This window comes from Trachypithecus francoisi, unplaced genomic scaffold (genome assembly GCF_009764315.1).
Source record: "Trachypithecus francoisi isolate TF-2019V2 unplaced genomic scaffold, Tfra_2.0 Lachesis_group10, whole genome shotgun sequence".
Taxonomy (NCBI): Eukaryota; Metazoa; Chordata; class Mammalia; order Primates; family Cercopithecidae; genus Trachypithecus; species Trachypithecus francoisi.
In genome coordinates, this window is record NW_022681455.1 from 121869009 (window position 1) to 121889639 (window position 20631).

Consider the following 20631-nt stretch of genomic DNA (forward strand, 5'->3'; position numbering starts at 1 on the left):
CTGGTTCTGAACTTCTGGGCTCAAGCAATTCGCCCGCCTCAGCCTCCCAAAGTGTTGAAATTACAGGCTTGAGCCACTGAACCTGGCCTACTACTTATTAAGGCCTGGGAGTTGGACAGATTTGGAGGAAATCAGTGATTTTATAATTTGCCTTGATGTGCCCAGTTCTGCAGACTCACCTCCATCAATCTCCACCTGAATCCACAGAGGATCCCCAAAGACAGCCTGGCAGAGGGGGCCGGCTCCGGACTGGGACAGGCCGGAGCATGCAGTCACACTGAGCCTCTCCATCTTGTCTCGCACGGTCACTTGCCTCTGGGCTGTCACATGCCACTCACTGGTTGTGCATTCAGCAAACACGGTGAATTCCCCAGGAGATGTGAACTGGTGGGTCACATTGCTGGACACACTGCCGGCCACAGTCAGGGACATGACCAGCGTCGGGGAAACACAAAGACACGCATTTACACATGCACTGACAGGGTTTAGATCTGTGCTCCTGCCCAAATCTCATGTTGAATTGTAATTCCCCGTGTTGGAGGTGGGGCCTGGTGGAAGGTGATTGGCTCATAGGGGCGTTTTCTCATGAATGGCTTGGCACCATCCCCCTGGTGCTGCTCTCTTGGTAGTGAGTGGGTTCTCACAAGATCTGGTTGTTTAAAAGTGCATGGCTGGCCGGGCGTGGTGGCTCACGCCTGTAATCCCAGCACTTCAGGAGGCTGAGGAGGGTAGATCACTTGAGGTCAGCAGCTTCAGACCAGCCTGGCCAACATGGCGAAACCCCATCTCTACTAAAAACACAAGGCGTGGTGGTGCACACCTGTAATCCCAAGTACTAGGGAGGCTGAGGCAGGAGGATCGCTTGAACCCAGAAGGTAGAGGTCGCAGTGAGCTGAGATCACACCACTGCATTCCAGCCTGGGCAACAGAGTAAGATCCTGTCTCAAAAAAAAAAAAAAAAATCCAGTGAATACTAGCAGTAATGGTAACAACTTAGACCACGTAGTTCCTGACCTGAAAACCCTATTATCCTCTGTAGTGGGTGCTGTAGGGAATCCTCCAGATTCCACCCTTCAAGCCTGAGGCATGCATCCCCCAGTACACCTGTGAGCTGTGGCTGAGGGCTCACAGCTGAATCCATGTACAGGAGTCCCTTTTAGCCAAAGGGAGCTGCCTCACTCAAGCCTACCTCCCATCCCACGGACATCCCACACCCAACGAGTACTCAATGCCGGATTATAACGGTCTGGCTCTCTGGCCTCAATTGGAAACAACTTTGAGGGCCATGCCAGCTCAGAGGTTTCCGGAGGATCGGCAAGGCCTCTGTGGCCCCTGCATCCCAGTTCAACTCTCCTCTTGCCCATCTTACTACTCCCTTCCTGTGCTCCACATCAGAGTCTATTCCCTGGTTCCTGTGAGACAAAGTAGCAAACTCAAGGAGACACCTGTGCTCATTTCTGTTTGCCAGCATCATCACAGGAAGCTCCTGACTTTGCAGCGACAGGCAGCCCTCCAGAACACTTTGAGGACAAAACAGAACAGAGTGCTCTGCTTCCATGTCTCTAGCCTGAGTCACTATATCCCTAAAAAGATAAATGACTGGTCCTTTTCTTACATATAAGATATTGTCTGGCCGGGCGGAGTGGCTCACGCCTGTAATCCCAGCACTTTGGGAGGCTGAGGCGGGAGGATCACGAGGTCAGGAGATCGAGACCATCCCGGCTAACACGGTGAAACCCCATTTCTACTAAAAATCCAAAATAAAATAAAGTAAAAATTAGCTGAGCATGGTGGCAGGTACCTGTAGTTCCAGCTACTCGGGAGGCTGTGGCAGGAGAATGGCATGAACCTGGGAGGCGGAGCTTGCAGTGAGCCAAGATCGTGCCACTGCACTCCAGCCTGGGTGACAGAGTGAAACTCCGTCTCAAAACAAAAACAAAATTAAAAAAAAGGTAATGTCTGAGATAGCTAGTGATTATGCTTCTGCAATCTACGACAAGTTTGTTTTTCTTTCTTTCTTTCTTTCTTTTTTTTTTTTGACAGAGTCTTTCTCTGTTGCCTAGGCTGGAGAACAGTGGCACGATCTCGGCTCACTGCCACCGCCGCCTCCCAGGTTCAAGTGATTCTCCTCCATCACCCTCCTGCGTAGCTGGGAATACAGGCATGCACCACCACGTCCAGCTAATTTTTTTTTTTTTTTTTTTTTTTTTTTTTTTTTTAGTAGAAATGGGGTCTCACCATGTTGACCCGGCTGGTCTTGAACTCCTGACCCCAAGTGATCCACTCACCTTGGCCTCCCAAAGTGCTGGGATGAGCACTGAGCCACTGAAGCCGGCCAACAAGATACACTTTAGTCATCTAGAGGCAGATGTACTCTTGCACCCAAACTTTTATGTGATTTTATGTGGACTGAACCTCCACAACCCATATAGAAGTCGTGAACTGAAACACTGTTTTGGAGCAGTCTGGCAGAACCTCTTTGAAAGACTCCTCCTGAGCTGTCGTCCTCAGTCTATGATCCTCAGTGAGACTTCTGAATAAAACTAACTTTATTTAAAAAGCTTGATTTTTCTTTAGTTTTCTTTAGTTGACAGACCTCACCTACGTTAGACTGTCTAGCATCAACACCTCTTCAGGACCAGGCTCCTGCTAAGTTTTTCAGCATCTTTCATTTTTCCACAGAGCCCTGAACTCCAGGCACGGCGATTTCAATTATTTGCAGTTATTTGAATACGCCACACGCTTTCGGGTCCGGGCTACTCTCTCTTCTGTAGATCCATTGCTCCTGCCTTATCATTCTGGTTCCCCCAGAGAGAACTTTAGCTCTAGGTCACTCTAAGGCTTGTGTTGTTTTGTAGATTATTAGTTTCCGACAAATCTCTGCACTCCCAACATCAGCTGTGTGCAGAAGCAGCTGATTAATAACGGAAGAACAATGTCAATCCCTAGATTTGCCAGTAGGTGGCGCTTAGCTAACCAACGCTGGATTCGCATATATTTCACCACATGCAAATTGTTCTGTAAGGCCTATAATACAGTTTCAGAAATATGGAAAATTTTCCATGAAAAACAGAGAAACAAAAAAGCCCTCCATGCAAACGAATATAAGGCAAGGTGAAAAAGAGCTTCTAACAGAGAAGTCTTCTGACTTCTATAAAATGCAATTCTTCCCAGAAACTCTTAATATTTATCTACAACGGATACGAACGGTTTGATTTTAAAATCTCACCTCTTAGACTACTGAGGAGTTAAGAAAAAGTAGGAGGCTGTACTAACACATAAGAGAAAAGCACAGTGATATTTACACAAAAAAATGAGGCTTCTGTATATTCAAAAATCAAAATGCATGCTATTTTCCATATCATAAACTGAGTTCTGTGGCTGCTAGTATTGATAAGAAGGCGTCAGACAGGCCTTTCCCAGTGTTTATAAAAATGATTTTTAAAAGGTGGGTGATGACCAGGCGCAGTGGGTCATGCCTGTAATCCCAGCACTTTGAAAAGCCAAGATGGGCAGATCACCTGAGGTCAGGAGTTCAAGATCAGCCTGGACAACATGGCAAAATCCCGTCTCTACTAAAAACACAAAAATTAGCTGGGCGTGGTGGTATGCGCCTGTTGTCCCAGCTACTTGGGAGGCTGAGGCAGGAGAATCGCTTGAACCTGGGAGGCAGAGGTTGCAGTGAGCTGAGATCATGCCACTGCACTCCAGCCTGGGTGACAGAGCAAGACTCTGCCCACCTCCCCCCCTAAAAAAGTGGGTGGGTAGTTTCAAGGTCCAATTAATCTTTAATGTAAAGGAAAATGGACTATTTTGGTGGGGCAATGGTGGAGGGGGTGCCACCATCTATTTCCTTTGAAAGAGAAAAAAAATGCCAGTGATTCTTGCTTAGAGTTAATGCCCAGAGAGATTGCAAATGTAAAACAGTGCTCATTGTGTCTTAGATTTTAATCCCACAAAAACTTCCAGAGAGTAATACAACACCATCCATGGATTCTCCATCCAGACTTAACGAACTTTAACATTTGGTCCCATTTGCTTCTATTCTAAGCCACTATTTATCACTGAAGAGTCCTACGTAGCTGTGGGTCATAGTGGGGCTACATGTAGGCAATTTTGACTTATGCCAAATTTAAATTGTACAAGATTTAGGGACTGAAAGAATGTGTAACTTACAATCTGTTGTTTTCTTTATAAACTCATAGCAATCAGGAAGAAACCCACAGAACAATAGCATAGGGATTTGTATCACCCAGACATTTGCCCCCAAAGCGTCACTGCATATGGTTTCTCATTTGACACTATGAAACATTCAAGGCAGCCACGAACATAAATGTGACAGGGGGCTGGGTGCGGTGGCTCACACCTGTACTACCAGCACTTTGGGAGGCCAAGGCAGGTAGATCACCTGTGGTTAGAGGTTCGAGACCAACCTAGACAACATGGTGAAAACCCTGTCCCTACTAAAAATACAAATATTAGCCAGGCATGGTGGCACATGCTTGTAGTTCTAGCTTCTTGGGAGGCTGAGGCAGGAGAATCGCTTGAACCCGGGAGGTGGAGGTTGCAGTGAGCCGATATTGAGCCACTGCACTCCAGCCTGGGTAATGGAGCAAGACCCTGTCTCAAAAAAAAAAAAAAAAAAAAGAAAGAAAACCTGTGAGGTAGAGTGTTTGCAAAAGGAGCAGCAACAATTCCTCCCATCCCTGTATGGCAGTGCCTTGCAGTGTGGCTCCACGTTCCTTCTATCAGGTGGGGTCTACTCCTCCACCTCTTGAATCTGGTCTTGGCCATGGAACTTGCTTTGGCCAACGGTATCTTAGAAAATGTAACACAAGCAGAGATTTGAAAAAATGTTTGCGCATCAGGCTCTGCTGCTAGGAACGCTTTGCCACCGTGTGAATGAGCCCAGGCTAACCTGTTGGGTGACGAACAGCACATGCTTCTGGCTGACATCCAGCTGACCACTAGGCGTGTGAGTGAGTGAGGTCTTCGTAGACAGCCCACCCCAGCCAACTCCACTCAGACAAGAAAAGCCACCCAGCTTTCCAAAGAACCATAAGAAATGGTAACTATTGTTTTAAGCCACCAAGTTTTGGGGTGGTTTGTTATGAGACAAAAAAATGATGATACATACAACCTGGCTCAAGGCTCAGAGATTTCTCTTACCTTGGTGGGTTGTAGGGATCAAAAATGTGGCCATCTCCTGTACTAATTATACAGGACAGGTTTCCTATGTAGGGTGAGAGGAGCCACGTCAGGGAGATGGTGACATTGTCAAAGACGAAACTCTCACTGGACACCATCAGCTGCAGGGCTGTGGATTAAAAGACAAAATGCTGCATGCCCTTGTGGAGCACAATTGCACATTTCTGTTTATAACTGACTCTCTTCTGGCTACCTGTCCAGTATTTTTATGTGGGTCTTTTTTTCTTCCCCCCCCTCACAGGGTCTTGCTCTTTCACCCAGGCTGGAGGGCAGTGGTGCAGTCATGGCTCACTGCAGCCTCGATCTCCCCAGGCTCAGGTGATCCTCCCACCTCAGTAGAGACTGAGTAGCTGGGACTACAGGCGTGTACTACTACACCTGCTAATTTTTATTTTTATTTTTTGAGACAGGGTTTCACTCTGTCACCCAGGCTGCAGGGCAGTAGCGTGATCTCCGCTCACTGCAACCTCTGCCTCGTAGGTTCAAGCATTTCTCCCACCTTAGCCTCCCAAGTAGCTGGGACTACAGGTGCATGCCACTATGGCTGGCTAGTTTTTGTATTTTTTTTGGTAGAGACAGGGTTTCACCATGTTGGCCACTGGTCTCGAATTGCTGACTTCAAGGGATCCACCCCCCTCAGCCTCCCAAAGTGCTGGGATTACAGGCGTGGGCCACCACACCCAGCCTAATTTTTATAATTTTTGTGGAGACGGGGTTTCTCCATGTTGCCCAGGTTAGTCTCCAACTCCTGGGCTCAGACTATCCTCCTGCCTCCCAAAGTGCTGGGATTACAGGTGTAAGCCACTGCACCAAGCCAAGGGGAGCAATTTTGAATGAGGGAGTCTCTTAGAACACAGAGATGAGCCCATGTGGGTGGCTGCTATCTGTTTTCAGGGGAAGCTGGACATGCCGTGAAATAGAGGGAAATTTCTACGCTCAAGCAAGCTGGGGACTCACCTTCCCGGCACTGGTACTGCACCCACAGGTAGCTGCCCTGAGTCGGACACAGGTTTCCAAAGTAGGTCTCATCTGCTGCCACCTGGCAAGCCTGTAGCCCCTGGCACTGGCCTGGGAAGCACCCACATCCCAGCGGAAGCAGGAATGGAGTGCAAGACAAAAGAGGACACACTCAACAGAGCTGCACAGAGATGCATGGCCTCTCATCCACTCATCCGTTTACCCACCATCCGCCCAACAAATAGCTTTTGATATCTCCTGAAGACCAGGCACTGGGCTAGGTACTCAGGGGACAGAGAAGTAGGATTTCTGTCCTCAAGTTGTTCAGGGTCTAGCATCCTGGTCTCAAACTTCAGCTTGTGCCAGATCCCTGTGGGTCCTGTGAAGACACCTCATTCCAGACCTCACCCTCAGTGATTCTGATTCGGTTGGTACGGAGTATAGCTGGAGAATATGCATTTCTAACCAGCTCCTATGGGATGCTGATCCTGACACTGCCAGCCCAGGGACCCCATGTGGAGAACCACTGGTCCAGTAGCATCTAGTCAGATGGCCCTAAATAGAAATCTACACCCAGAGAACCAGCAGAGGGGGTGAGATTAGGAAACCTGTGCCCATCAGGGTGCCACGTGCCCAAAGAAGGAGGAGCAGGGACAGCCCATTCCAGAAACTTCAGGGTCGTCCAGCACCTCTCCCTCCTGCCTAGTGAGATGTGTCAGATGCCCGCAGGGAAGCCTGGGAGAAAGAAACAGGTCCAGAACACCCACCTGTGCATTTCCCAGTTACCTGCTAGGTCCCACTTCTTCCGGGCAGTTGGCCCTGGGCCCACAGAGCCACCCTCTCACCCTGCCCTGCTTGTGTCACAGGGACCTACACTTTCCAAACTCCCTTGGCCACTGGCTCCCAGGGAAGCTTGGCCGATGGCCGGTACTAGTGAAAGATTGGAGGGTGGTGTAACAACTTACCACTGACTTAACGACTTAAAACAACATAGATTTGGCTGGGAGTGGTGGCTCACACCTATAATCCTAGCACTTTGGGAGGCCAAGGTGGGTGGATTACCTGAGGTCAGGAGTTTGAGACCAGCCTGGCCAACATGGCAAAACCCCATCTCTACTAAAAATATAAAAATCAGGTGGGCGTGGTGGCACATGCCTGTAATCCCAGCTACTCAGGAGGCTGAGGCAGGAGAATAGCCTGAGCCTGGGAGGTGAAGGTTGCAGTGAGCAGAGATCACGCCATCGCACCGCATCCTGGGCTACAGAACGAGACTCTGTCTCAAAACAAAATAAAACAAAAAACAAAGATTTTTGGCCAGGTGTGGTGGCTCATGCCTGTAATCCCAGAACTTTGGGAGGTTGAGTCAGGTGGATCACTTGAGGTCGGAAGTTCGAGGCCAGCCTGACCAAAATGAGGAAACTCCATCTCTACCAAAAATAACAAAAATTAGCCGGGTGTGGTGGTGGGCGCCTGTAGTCCCAGCTACTTAGGAGGCTGAGGCAGGAGAATCACTTGAACTAGGGAGGTGGAGGTTGCAGTAAGCTGAGATTGCACCACTGCACTACAGCCTGGGCACCAGAGTGAGACTTTGTCTCAAAAATAAAATAAATAAAACAGCACAGATTTTTTACATCTCACAATTCTGTGTGGAGGTCAGAAGTCTGGGTGGGCTCAGCTGGTCTCTGCTCATATCACAGGGCTGACACCAAGGTGCCAGGGCTGTGTTTCTCTCTCTTTCTTCTCTTCTCTTCTCTTTTCTTCTCTTCTCTTTTCTTTCTCTCTCTCTTTCTTTCTTTCTCTCTCTCTCTTCCTTTCTTTCTTTCTTTCTTTCTCTTTCCTTCCTTCCTTCCTTTTTTTTTTTTTTTTGATGGAGTTTCACTCTTGTTTCCCAGGCTGGAGTGTAGTGGTGCGATTTCGGCTCACTGCAATCTCTGCCTGCCGGGTTCAAGTAATTCTTCTGCCTCAGCCTACTGAGTAGCTGGGATTAAACGCATATGCCACCACATCTGGCTAATTTTGTATTTTTAGTGGAGATGGGGTTTCTGTGTGTTGGTCAGCCTGGTCTTGAACTCCCGACCTCAGGTGATCCACCTGTCTCAGCCTCCCAAAGTGCTGAGATTACAGGTGTGAGCCACTGCTCCTGGCCTTTTTTTTTTTTTTTTTTTTTTGAGACAGAGTCTCACCATGTCACCCAGGCTGGAGTACGGTCGTGACATCTTGGCTCACTGCAACCTCTCCCTCTTGGATTCAAGTGATTCTCCTGCCTCAGCCTCCCAAGTAGCTGGGACTACAGGTGCACACCACCACACTCAGCTAATTTTTGTATTTTTAGTAGAGATGGAGTTTCGCCATGTTGGCCAGGCTGGTTTGGAACTTCTGACCTCAGGTGATCCACCCACCTCGGTCTCCGAAAGTGCTGGGATTATAGGCGTGAGCCACCACGCCCGGCTGTGTTTCTTTCTGGAGACTCTAGGGAAGGATCTGCTGCCAATCTCATTCTTGTTGGCAGAAATTCAGCCCTTAATTCCTAGAGGGCTCTCTTCTGTCCTTCCATGCGACCACTGCATCTCAGAGCCAGCAACAGGGCATCAAACCTGTCAAACACTTGGAATCTCTCTGACTTCTCCTTTTCCCATATCTATCTTCTGCTTCTAGCCAGAGAAAGTTCTCTGCTTTTAAGGGCTCATGTGTTTAGACTGCACAATTGCATATTCTAGCATACTCTTTCTACCCTAAAACCAACTGATTAGCAACCATAATTATATCTGCAAAGTATCTTTTGTCACAGACGTTAACATAGCCGCAGGCATGGTGTCTCATCATACCCACAGCTCCATGGATTAGGATGAGAAATCATGAGGGCCATAATTTTGCCTATGCCAGACAGAAAGAGATTGGAAGCCAGGGTACTTCTCATCCTGCCTCTCACAGCAGCTCCCCTGTAGCTCCAGCTCCCTTTGGACGGGCCCTCTGCACATGGTCCTATCTCCTACCGGCAAGCTCTGCCATGGCTCTAGTATCTACTGGATGATCCTGACTTCTGATTTTGGTAAAAACATCCCTTCCAGTTATCGTGCCAGCCTTTAGGGGTGGCAGCAGCTTTCCATGGCTGCCAATCTCAGGTCTGCAGCAGCATCCTTTGTTTGGCTCCTCAGCACGTTCATGACTTGGGAAACCAATTCCCTGCATTAAATTCCTTCTATTGAAAGACCTAGTTGGATGCTCCCCTCAATTTGAGTTACTCCCATTATGTGCATCCACAGCACTAAACTATAATCTCCAAAAGAATGTGAGGGTTTATTTTCTTCTTGTTTTAATTGTTTGTTTTTTGTTTTTTGAGACAGAGTCTAGCTGTGTTGCCCAGGCTGGAGTGCAGTGACATGATCTTGGCTCACTGCAACCTCTGCCTCTGGGTTCAAGCGATTATCCTGCCTCAGCCTCCCAAGTAGCAGGGACTACAGGCCCATGCCACCACACCTGGCTAATTTTTGTATTTTTGGTAGAGACAGAGTTTCACCATGTTGGCCAGGCTGGTCTCAAATACCTGACCTCACGTGATCCACCCACCTTGGCCTCCCAAAACGCCGGGATCACAGGCGTGAGCCACCGTGCCCAGCCTCTTTGTTTTTTTTAAGCATCTCCTCTCCCCTGCCCCAGCAGTTCCCCCAATGGACGCTCCAATTAACAGGCAGCTGTCAGCATTTAACTAGATTCAGACCCCACCCCCCAGGATTCTGATTCAGTAGGTATGGGGTGCAGCTGGACAGTGTGCATGTCTAACAAGCTCCCAGGGGATGCTGATGCCCTATTGCTGGCCCAGAGCCAGCTGGAACAGAGCATACAGGAATGTCCACTCCACTTGCAGAGTGCGTACAAGGTGCTACACTCTTCCCCCAGGTTCTCGTGACCCTCACAGGAGTCCCATGAAACTTAGATTCTGCAACTTGCCTGGATCACCCAGGCAGCAGGGGCTGAGCTGGGATTTGAACCCCAACTTGCCACCCTCTTGCCATGTACCCTGCTGCCCACATCCCAGGGGGTTCTGCCCCATCCTTGGGCTTGGTCTAAGCAGTCTGCAGCAGGGCTCACCTTCCAGCTCACAAAATATTCAATATCCCCTTGGAATGGGTAAACTGCCTTAAGACACAGAGGCCACGTCCCTGCTGAGGTTTTTTTCTAACAGTGTTGTTATCCAGAGAGACCATCCTGGGCTCTCTCCCCACCATCATCGTTCATACTGCAGTCCACACCTGAGCCTGCCACCTCGTGTCCTCACCACCTTGTCCCCCAGCCTTTCTCCTGGCTGGATTCTGCACTTCCTTCACAGCCAGGCTCCTGACACTGCCCCCGTAAAGCTTTCCTGAGCCCCACCTCCACCCCGTGATCCAGGGAACCCCTGTGATCAAACGGGAACACAAGCCACCACCACATCTCTGTTCTCAGATTAAATAGACTCAAAGAGACGTCTAATTCCAGAACCTGAGGACAGAGTTTTTTCTGACTCTTCGTAGCCACATACAATTCACTTAAAAAAAAAAAAAAAAGTCAACTAAATCTGATCTAATTCCAGGATTTAACATGCCTTGCAGACAAACTTTAAAACCCTTTCAGGTCCCCAGATGCCTTGCGGCTCAGAATGCGGCCCAAAGTCACTTGGGATCCTAAGTAGCAGCACTTGGGAGCGAGTTTGAAATTAAGTGGGAGGTTTTTAAAAATTTTTGGCTCACTGTTACATCTCCAGCGCACATAGAACAGTACCTGGCACATAGTAGGTACAAAATAAGTTTTGCATGACTAGATAGTGTTTGCTCTTCTGGGTTGCAGCATTTACCACAGCATTAGTTACTTGCCTGTGTATTACTGTCTCCCTACTGCGCTGCGAGCTCTTTGAAAAACAGAGTTTGGGCCAGGCACAGTGGCTCACGCCTGTATTCCCAACACTTTGGGGAGGCCAAGGTGGGTGGATCACTGGAGGCCAGGAGTTAGAAACAAGCCTGGGCAACATGGTGAAACCCTGTCTCTACAAAAAATACAAAAATTAGCTGGGTGTGGTGGTGCTCACCTATAATTCCAGCTACTCGGGAGGCTGAGGCAGGAGAATCGCTTGAACCCAGGAGGGGGAGGTTGCAGTGAGCCAAGATTGTGCCACTGCCCTCCAGCCTGGACAACAGAGCAAGACTCTGTCTCAAAAAGGAAAAAACAAGTGTTTATTGGTTAACTGAATGAATGAGGGACCAGGGTGCTTAGATACAGACCCTATGGGATCCTCCCTGCGCTCCTCTTCCGACTCCCGCAACAGGGTGCAGGGCTCCCCTCTAACGTGCTCTCTGAGCTGTGGGTGCCACATTTCAGGAACCTACAGCTGAGCCTTTGAGGAAACAGCCCACCAAGCCCCAGCAGTGCCTTGGTGAGGGAGGTACATCCATCCTCCTGTCCAGGGCCCTTTCTCCTTGCAGGGGCCACAGCCTCAGGAACGCTGGAGTAAGAAGAGTCAGTGAAAACCAGCCAGCCGATTTTTAGCATTTCATTTCCCCACGCCTGCTGCAAAAGGCATGAGGACAGAGGAGCCATTCTCATTTCCCCCAGGCAGGAGGAAGTTCTGGGAGTACGGACTTCCCTCCCTGAATCTTCAAGGGTCTTTGGGCAGAAGCAGAGGTTCAGAGGAGAGTGCCAAGAGGCACAACTGGGAAAGCTGACTCCCAGGACCCAGGGCTCACAGCCTGGCCACAGGGGGCTGTGTCCTCACTTAGCCAAGAAGCAGCAGACCACCTGCCTTCCTGGACCCTCCAGCGGGGAGAATGGTGACTGCAGCAGAAAGAAGAGGGTTCCCAGATATCCTGGACCAGGAAGCTCTCTGAGGAGTTTTCACCTCCCAGCAGGGTGCAAGAAACCCCCATAATCCTGGAAATTGAATCCTGGTCACTGGGTGAGTGCAGCTCAGAAGGAGATTTAATCCGATTTAGAAAAACAAAGCCCGAGAGTAACTCTCCCATATGAACGAGAGATACCATCCATCAGGAGCTCGGCTTCAGCGTCATTCACAGTCACAAAGATTAAGAACCAACCTTTCTCAACAGGAGAAGAGACAAATGACAGCACAGTTACACAACCGATGAAACAAATAAAGCAGCACGACATGTATCAAGATGGATAATACATCTCAAAAACATGATGTTGAGCAAAACACAAGAACCAAAACGAAAGAAAAATGCATTCTGTAGAATGACACACAATATGATATCATTTACATAAACATTAAGACCCTGCAAATATGGTACCATTTATATAAACATTAAAACCCTGCAAAGTGGTTGGGCACAGCGGCTCACACTTGTAATCCCAGGGAGGCTGAGGTGGGTGGATCACCTGAGGTCAGGGGTTCGAGACCAGCCTGGCAAACGTGGTGAAACACCGTCTCTACTAAAAATATAAAAAATTAACCGGGTGTGGTGGCGCACGCCTGTAGTCCCAGCTACTCAGGAGGCTGAGGCACAAGAATCACTTGAACCCAGGAGGCAGAGGTGGCAGTGAGAAGAAATTGTGCCACTGCATACCAGCCTGGGTGACAAAGCAAGATTCTGTCTCTAAATAAATTAATTAATTAGTTAATTAATTAATTTTTTTAAAAAAGCCCTGCAAAAGCAACACTCTGTAGTGTGTAGGAATACGTGCATAGAAAGTGAAAACAAAATAGGCGTGGTGGCTTACGCCCGTAATCCCAGCATTTTGGGAGGCCAGGGCAGGCAGATTGCCTAAGCTCAGGAGTTCGAGATCAGCCTGGTCAACATAGTGAAACCCTATCTCTATTAAGAATACAAAAATTAGCCGGGAGTGGTGGCATACGCCTGTAATCCCAGCTACTCGGGAGGCTGAGGCAGGAGAATCGCTTGAACCCAGGAAGCGGAGATTGCAGTGAGCTAAGATTGGGCCACAGCACTCCAGCCTGGGCAAGAGAGAGAGACTCTGTCTCAAAAAAAGAAAGAAAGTAGAGAAGCACGAAGCATGCACGTGATTAAGAAACACTGAATTCGTAACAGGAACAGGACTGTGGAGGGATCCACAGAAGTCTCCTAGTGTTGTATTCATTTTTCTTTTCCTTTTTTTTTTTTTTTTGAGACAGAGTCTGGCACCATCACCCAGGCTGGAGTATGATGGCCTGATCTCGGCTCACTGAAACTTCCGCCTCCGGGACTCAAGTGATTCTCCTGCCTCAGTCTCCCAAATACCTGGGATTACAGGTGTGTGCCACCAGCCTGGCTAATTTTTGTATATTTAGTAGAGATGGGGTTTCACCATGTTGGCCAGGCTGGTCTTGAACTCCTGACCTCAGGTGATCCACCCGCCTCGGCCTCCCAAAGTGCTGAGATTACAGGCATGAGCCACCATGCCCAGCTGTATTCATTTTTCTAATGAGGGAATCTTAAGCAAATGTGGCATGGTGTTCAGATCCGATAAAGGTGGGCAGCAGATTTGTGGGAGTTCATTACAGTATTTTCTATTCTTGTCTATATGTTTGGAGTATTTCAAAAATTCAAAAATTAAGTTAAAAAAGTGGTGTTGCCAGGCGCGGTGGCTCACGCCTGTAATCCCAGCACTTTGGGAGGCCGAGGCAGGCAGATCACGAGGTCAGGAGATCGAGACCACAGGGAAACCCCGTCTCTACTAAAAATACAAAAAATTAGCCGGGCGCGGTGGCGGGCGCCTATAGTCCCAGCTACTCGGGAGGCTGAGGCAGGAGAATGGCGTGAACCCAGGAGGCGGAGCTTGCAGTGAGCCGAGATCGCGCCACTGCACTCCAGCCTGGGCGACAGAGCTAGACTCTGTCCCCCCCAAAAAAATAAAAATAAAAATAAAATAAAATAAAAATAAAAAAGTGGTGTTTCCTGCACCCAGCAGGGGTTGAGGCACACTATGCCCACCAGATCCATGACACGGTTTGAAGTTGGGGTGGGTGGGCCACAGCCCTCTGCTTCCCTGCTCCGTGCCATGAGCAGGAACTGGCCAAATTTCTCACATGTTGGAGGCCCACGGTCAGAGATGAAGATTATCAGAGGCTTCTGGAACCCTTTGCTGAGCACAGAATACCAGCAACTGCCCTCTGCTGGCAACCAGAGCTGCAGAGCCCTTGGGCCCTACCTGCCACCTCATCCTTGACACTGGCCCAGCTGCATCCCTGCTCCAGATCTAAGGGACGCCCGGCATCCTGCGTGCAGAAATTGGGGTTCTGGCGCCCATAGACGGCATCCTGGACCTGGATGGCCTGCCCCGAGCCGCAGTGCATGGTGGCATGGAGTCCCTTGCAGGCCAGGCTCTGGCCAACTCCTGTGGCAAAGGGAAGGCAAGACATTAGGGGGGCTCATGGTTACAGACAGGCAAGTGCCGGTTCATGGGAAGAGGAGGGTCCCAGGGGTTAGGCTGAGATGCAAGAACTCAGGAGCTGCTTGGCAGGGGTAAGAAACAGAATATGGTTGTTGGCAGCATTGTGCTGAGCTAGGTTCCCTGGGATCAGATCCAGCCCAGCCACACACTGCTGTGTGACCTTCAGCAAGTTAGTTAGCTTCTCTGTGCCCCCACTGTAATACTAAACCTCATGCAGGCCAGGCTCCGTGGCTCACCCCTGTAATCTCGGCATTTTAGGAGGGCAAGACAGGTGGATCACTTGAGGTCAGGAGTTTGAGACCAGCCTGGCCAACATGGTGAAACCCCCTCTTTACTAAAATAATACAAAAATTATCCAGGGTTGGTGGCTCGCATTGTAATCCCAGCTACTCGGGAGGTTGAGGCAGGAGAATCACTTGAACCCAGGAAGTGGAGGTTGCAGTGAGCCAAGATCACACCACTGCACTCCAGCCTGGGTGACAGAGCAAGACTCCATCTCAAAAAAAAAAAAAAGAGAGCGGGAAAGACAGAAACAGAGACGTGACAGGTGGGCAGGCAGGAAGGCAGGCAGGTGGATGGGGAGAGCGTAGGGATGAGCGACGGAGCATCCCGTGGGCAGAGAGAGATGCATAGACACAGGGAGAGAGCCGCAGACAGAGGTGAGCTCAGAAAAACACATACAGGTAAGCACTTCAGTAGGGAGACAGAGACAGACACCGGCAGGCCCTGAAGAGGCAGAGGGAGACGGAGAGAACACAGAGGCAGGAAGAAAGTCAGAGACCAAGGGAGAGAAATAGAAAGAGTAGGAGAAAAAGAGAAGGGGAAGAAAGACCCACAGAAAACTGAGACAGAGGAGGGGGCAAGAGATAGAGAGGGTCAGAGAGATGGAAGCAGAAACAGGAGGGATAGGGGAGCCTGGACAGAGGCCCGCAGGCAGGCAGGGAGACAGGGTGGGAGATGGGGACTCCGGGGCAGGGGCCACTCACGGAACTCGCACACGAAGGCGAAGGTCTGGGCGCAGTCCGAGGCCACCCACTTGGAGGAAGGGCCTCTCCCGATGTGGCCGCAGGTGTCAGGGGCAGCGGTGGCTTGCCCTCCGCGCCAGTTGCTGTAGGTCACATTGGAGGTGTCCAACCAAGTCCCCGGCCCTGGAAGGACAACACGACCACCAGGACTCAGCAACTGTCTTCAAATTCCATTTATACAAATGCAGGGCTCACCCCTGCTCTGCCAGTAGTGTGCAGCAGGTCAGCAATTAACGTTGATGGGCTGGAGATCTCTCTCCAGGAGCAGTCAAGGTCTCTTCCTCACTGTCATCTTCAAACACTCAATAGAAGAACTGGAACACCAAATTGAAGAGCTTGCAGAAGGTGTTTTGATTAAATAAATGAGGCCGCCAGCTCCGTCTAACCATAATTGATAATTTATTTATTTTGAGATGGGGTCTTGCTCTGTCACCCAGGTTGGAGCACAGTGGTGCATTTCAGCTCACTGCAACCTCCGCCTCCCAGGCTCAAGTGATCCTCCCAACTTAGCCTCCTGAGTAGCTGAGACCACAGGTGCAAGCCACTATGACTGGCTGATTTTTTTGTATTTCTGGTAGAGACAGGGATTTTGCCATGTTTCCCAGGCTGGCCTCCAGCTCCTGAGCTCAAACTCCACCCGCCTCGGCCTCCCAAAGTTCTGGGATTACAGGCATGAGCCACCGCACCTGGCCCTGACCACTGTCTAAGGAAGAGCCAGGGGCCAGGCCCGGTGGCTCACGCCTATGATCCCAACATCCTAGAGGTGGGAGGATCACTTGCACCTAGGAGTTTAAGACCAGCCTGGGCAACCTAGAGAGAACTTGTCTCTAAAAAAAAAAAATTTTAGTCACACATGGTGCCTGTGGTCCTAGCTACTCGGGAGGCTGAGTTGGGAGGATTGCTTGAGCTGAGGTTGGGGCTACAGTGAACCATGATCATGCCCCTATACTCCAGCCTGGGAGACAGACCAAGACCCTGTCTCAAAATAATAATAATAATATAGTCCAGAAGTGGGCCATGGGATGTTTTAATATATCGTCTTCTTCATAAGCCAAGTACACCTGGGCAGTGCTGAGTTAAAACATAAGCAGTTATTGTTACTTTGGGCCTCTTCAGATCCTTGAAAATACTGATGTAACTCTTCTTTTATTTTATTTTATTTTATTTTTTGAGACGGAATCTCACTCTGTGGCCCAGGCTGGAGTGCAGTGGCCAGATCTCAGCTCACTACAAGCTCTGCCTCCCGGGTTTACGCCATTCTCCTGCCTCAGCCTCCCGAGTAGCTGGGACTACAGGCGCCCGCCACCTCGCCCGGCTAGTTTTTTGTATTTTTTAGTAGAGACAAGGTTTCGCTGTGTTAGCCAGGATGGTCTCGATCTCCTGACCTCGTGATCCGCCCGTCTCGGCCTCCCAAAGTGCTGGGATTACAGGCTTGAGCCACCGTGCCCAGCCTGATGTAACTCTTGAAAAGGAGTGTGTGTGTGTGTGTGTGTGTGTCTGTGTGTGTGTGTAAAACAGAACCATGTTGAGGACACCAGAGAGCTAGAAAACACTAAATATAAAAATTTACTATGGATTGGGCGTGGTGGCTCATGCCTGGAATCCCAGCACTTTGGGAGGCCAAGGTGGATGGATCACTTGAAGCCAGGAGTTCAAGACCAGCCTGGCCAACATGGTGAAACCCTATCTCTATTAAAAGTACAAAAATTAGCCTTAATTCCAGCTACTAGGGAGGCTGAGACAGGGGAATTGCTTGAACCTAGGAGGCAGAGGATGCAGTGAGCCAAGATGGTGCCACTGCACTCCAGCCTGGGAAACAGAGTGAGACTCTGTCTCAAAAAACAAAAATTTATTATGGGTACTCAAAAATATAATTATTAATTTATTGAAATAAATTCATGCAAATGAAATGGTTTTTAGGCCGGGCGCGGTGGCTCAAGCCTGAATCCCAGCACTTTGGGAGGCCGAGACGGGCGGATCACGAGGTCAGGAGATCGAGACCATCTGGCTAACACGGTGAAACCCCGTCTCTACTAAAAAATACAAAAAAAAAACTAGCCGGGCGAGTGGCGGGCGCCTGTAGTCCCAGCTACTCGGGAGGCTGAGGCAGGAGAATGGCGTGAAACCCGGGAGGAGAGCTTGCCTGAGCTGAGATCCGGCCACTGCACTCCAGCCTGGGCGACAGAGCGAGACTCCGTCTCAAAAAAAAAAAAAAAAAAAAAAATGGTTTTTAAAAATCTAAATGGTACAAACGGTATAAAACGAAAGTATCTTCCCTCTCTAACCTATGGGCTTCTCCATCATTGTTATGTTTCTCATAAATGGTTCCAGACTGAATTGAATTGTATTCACACATCAGCATTTACGAGTGCCTAAAATCTATTTACACAAATGCCATCTGATTGCACACAGTGTCTGGCCCTTGTTTCTTAAACGACATTAAATATTGGAGGTTGTTACCTATCAGCCTAGTTACAACTACCTCATTTTCTGCAATAACCACGCAGTATCCCTGGAGAGGTTTTAACAGGCACAGCTCCTCTAGCTGCATGTGAATGGAAGTTCAATACACAGAACTCGGCAACTGTTGCATCTACACCTCAAGAAACCATTCAGGAGACACTGCCTGCAGGGGCATCTTAAGAATTCAAATCCCCTTGGCTGTGGGTTTTCTTAAATGAGCTTCCCAGTGGCTCACTTATTAAAACACTTCCATCCACTCTGGTGTTGTTCTGTGGCTGTTCAGCACGTGCCATGTCTCATTTCTCAAACCTAGTAGCTTATATGGGGCAAAGAGAACCTCTGGGTAGCAAGGTGCCCAGTAGGAAAGTCAGGCTTAGCATTGCTCTGACTGGTAGAGACCCCACGGTGCACCACCAGCTGTGTCATATTGAGCACGTCTTTTCTCTCTAGACTTCATTTTCCTCCTCTGTGAAAGGATAGTAGCTACGCTTACCTCGTGGGGTCCATGTGCGCATGTGAGGCTTGAATGCAAATGTTTTCTTGTCCATTCTCTCTCTCTCTTTCTTTCTTTCTTTTTTTTTTTTTTGAGACAATGTCTCACTGTGTTTTCCAGGCTGGAGTTCAATGGCACAATCTTGGCTCACTGGAACCTCTGTCTCCTGGGTTCAAGAGATTCTCCTGCCTCAGCCTCCTGAGTAGCTGGGCTCACAAGTGTGTGCTACCACGCCCAGCTAATTTTTGTATGTTTAGTAGAGATGAGGTTTCACCATGTTGGCCAGTCTGGTCTCGAACTCCTGACCTCAAGTGATCCACCGGCCTCGGCCTCCCAAAGTGCTGGGATTACAGGTGTGAGCCAACGCGCCCAGCTTCCTTTTCCATTCTCAATTGTGTCTAGGTACTGGGAAAACAAAAATGTCCACAGTATGGTTTTTCCTTGAAGGGCTCATAGTATAGGAGGGAGACAGACAACTAAGCCATTTAAGCCACACCAAAGGCACTGCCTTGGAACTGTGAACAGGGCTCTGTAAATTCACAGAGAATGACAAACCTGACTGCACTGGGTGGGGGAAGGAGCCTTCAGAGAATAAAGGAGGACAAAGGCTTTCAGGACCATTAAAATGAGACTGTGAATGGAACTATGCTAAGCACTTGGTCTGCTTTCATCTCACAGCAAGTGAGGAAAGACAGGTGGGACACTAAAAAATAGCTTAGTCATTATTTTCTGAGACTCAGTTTTCTCATCTGTAAAATGGGGACATAAGGCCAGGCGCAGTGGCTCCCACCTGTAATCCCAGCACTTTAGGAGGCTGAGGCAGGTGGATCACAAGCTCAGGAGATCAGGACCATCCTGGATAACATGGTGAAATTCCGTCTCTATTAAAAATACAAAAAATTAGCCAAGCATAGTGGCATGTGCCTGTAATCCCAGATACTCGGGAGGCTGAAGCAGAAGAATCACTTGAACCTGGGAGGCGGAGGCTGCAGTGAGCCGAGATTCTGCCACTGCACTCCAGCCTGGGAGACAGAGAGACTCTGTCAAAAAAAAAAAGGAGACATAATCATTTTTCTTATTGTTATTGTAAGAATTCAACATGATAGTGACCATGAAGCACTCAGGATAGTGCCTGGCACTATTCTAGCAAGAACCAAAGCAGTCAGAGTATTATTATTAGGAACAGGCAAAGAAGTGAGCATTTCTAGAGTGTCAGTGATGTGCCAGATTCTGTGCTAGGTGGCATTAGACATGAATTATTTTATTTAATCCACAATACAACCAAAGGGAAGGGTATCCATACCATAAGAATTAGGACACATTAATTTGTTCCATGTTGCTTTGGGTGAGAAGTGATGGCAAGAATTGCAAGCACAAGTTTCTCATAAAACAGCGATCACGGCACCCACCTTCCATGGTTCCATTCCGTGCCAAGTTCCACATGAGTCCAATCCACCATTCCCTGTCCTGGGAGATGTGCTTCTGCAGAAACCGCTGGGTATCTTCATCCTGAATGAAGACCAAATGGCCTCCTTGCCCCTCGCACCAGCTCTGGGCATCACGGAAGGTGCGTCCAATTGGCACAAATTCATAGCAAGCATCTCTGAAGGCCACCTGGCTCTTAGAGCAAAAGCTGCCCTCCTCCGGCTTAGCCGTGGTGGCCCTAAGCCTCCAAGAAAGCACCAGGAGTACCAAGCCCGCTGCACTCATGCTTGAACCACTGCGGGGGCCCCTGGATGGAGCTCGCTCTTGGGACTTTCATATGCGGGTGCCCTCACATCCACCCATCATCCATCTTCCCTTCTGTCTGTGCATCAAATAATGGCAGCTACCTTTTGTTGAAGAAACAAAAGGCTCAGCTTGACAGTGTCTGCATTTTTGCGTCACCCAGCTCTTTGTTCAATGCCTGCTCCAACGCCTATTAATTTGTCAAATGGTCTTCTCGGGAAAGATAAAGTTGCTATATCACCTGTCTGCTTATCTTTCAGTCAACTGTTAGCGGTGGATAAAAAGTCCTTGCTGTTGGTTTTATGTCATTACCCTGAAGGCTGTATGTTTCGTGCAAAGCCATCAGCATCTGGGAAGCATGTGATAAAAGAAAAATGG

At 49.0% G+C, this 20631-nt stretch overlaps 1 protein-coding gene across 2 annotated transcripts in view; it reads right to left on the reverse strand.

Annotated features, from left to right (window-relative positions):
- The window catches only part of PKD1L2 (polycystin 1 like 2), a 117785-nt gene extending 97550 nt beyond the window's left edge, over positions 1–20235 (reverse strand). For both annotated transcript variants that reach the window (XM_033219121.1, XM_033219122.1), the window contains exons 1-6: positions 19935–20235; positions 15531–15692; positions 14302–14487; positions 6166–6276; positions 5170–5317; positions 180–409 (exon numbers count right to left, since the gene is read on the reverse strand). In XM_033219121.1, the coding sequence (XP_033075012.1) occupies positions 180–409; positions 5170–5317; positions 6166–6276; positions 14302–14487; positions 15531–15692; positions 19935–20235 (1138 nt within the window). The remainder of the gene's footprint in view (positions 1–179; positions 410–5169; positions 5318–6165; positions 6277–14301; positions 14488–15530; positions 15693–19934) is intronic.
- Positions 20236–20631: the final 396 nt, after the last annotated feature.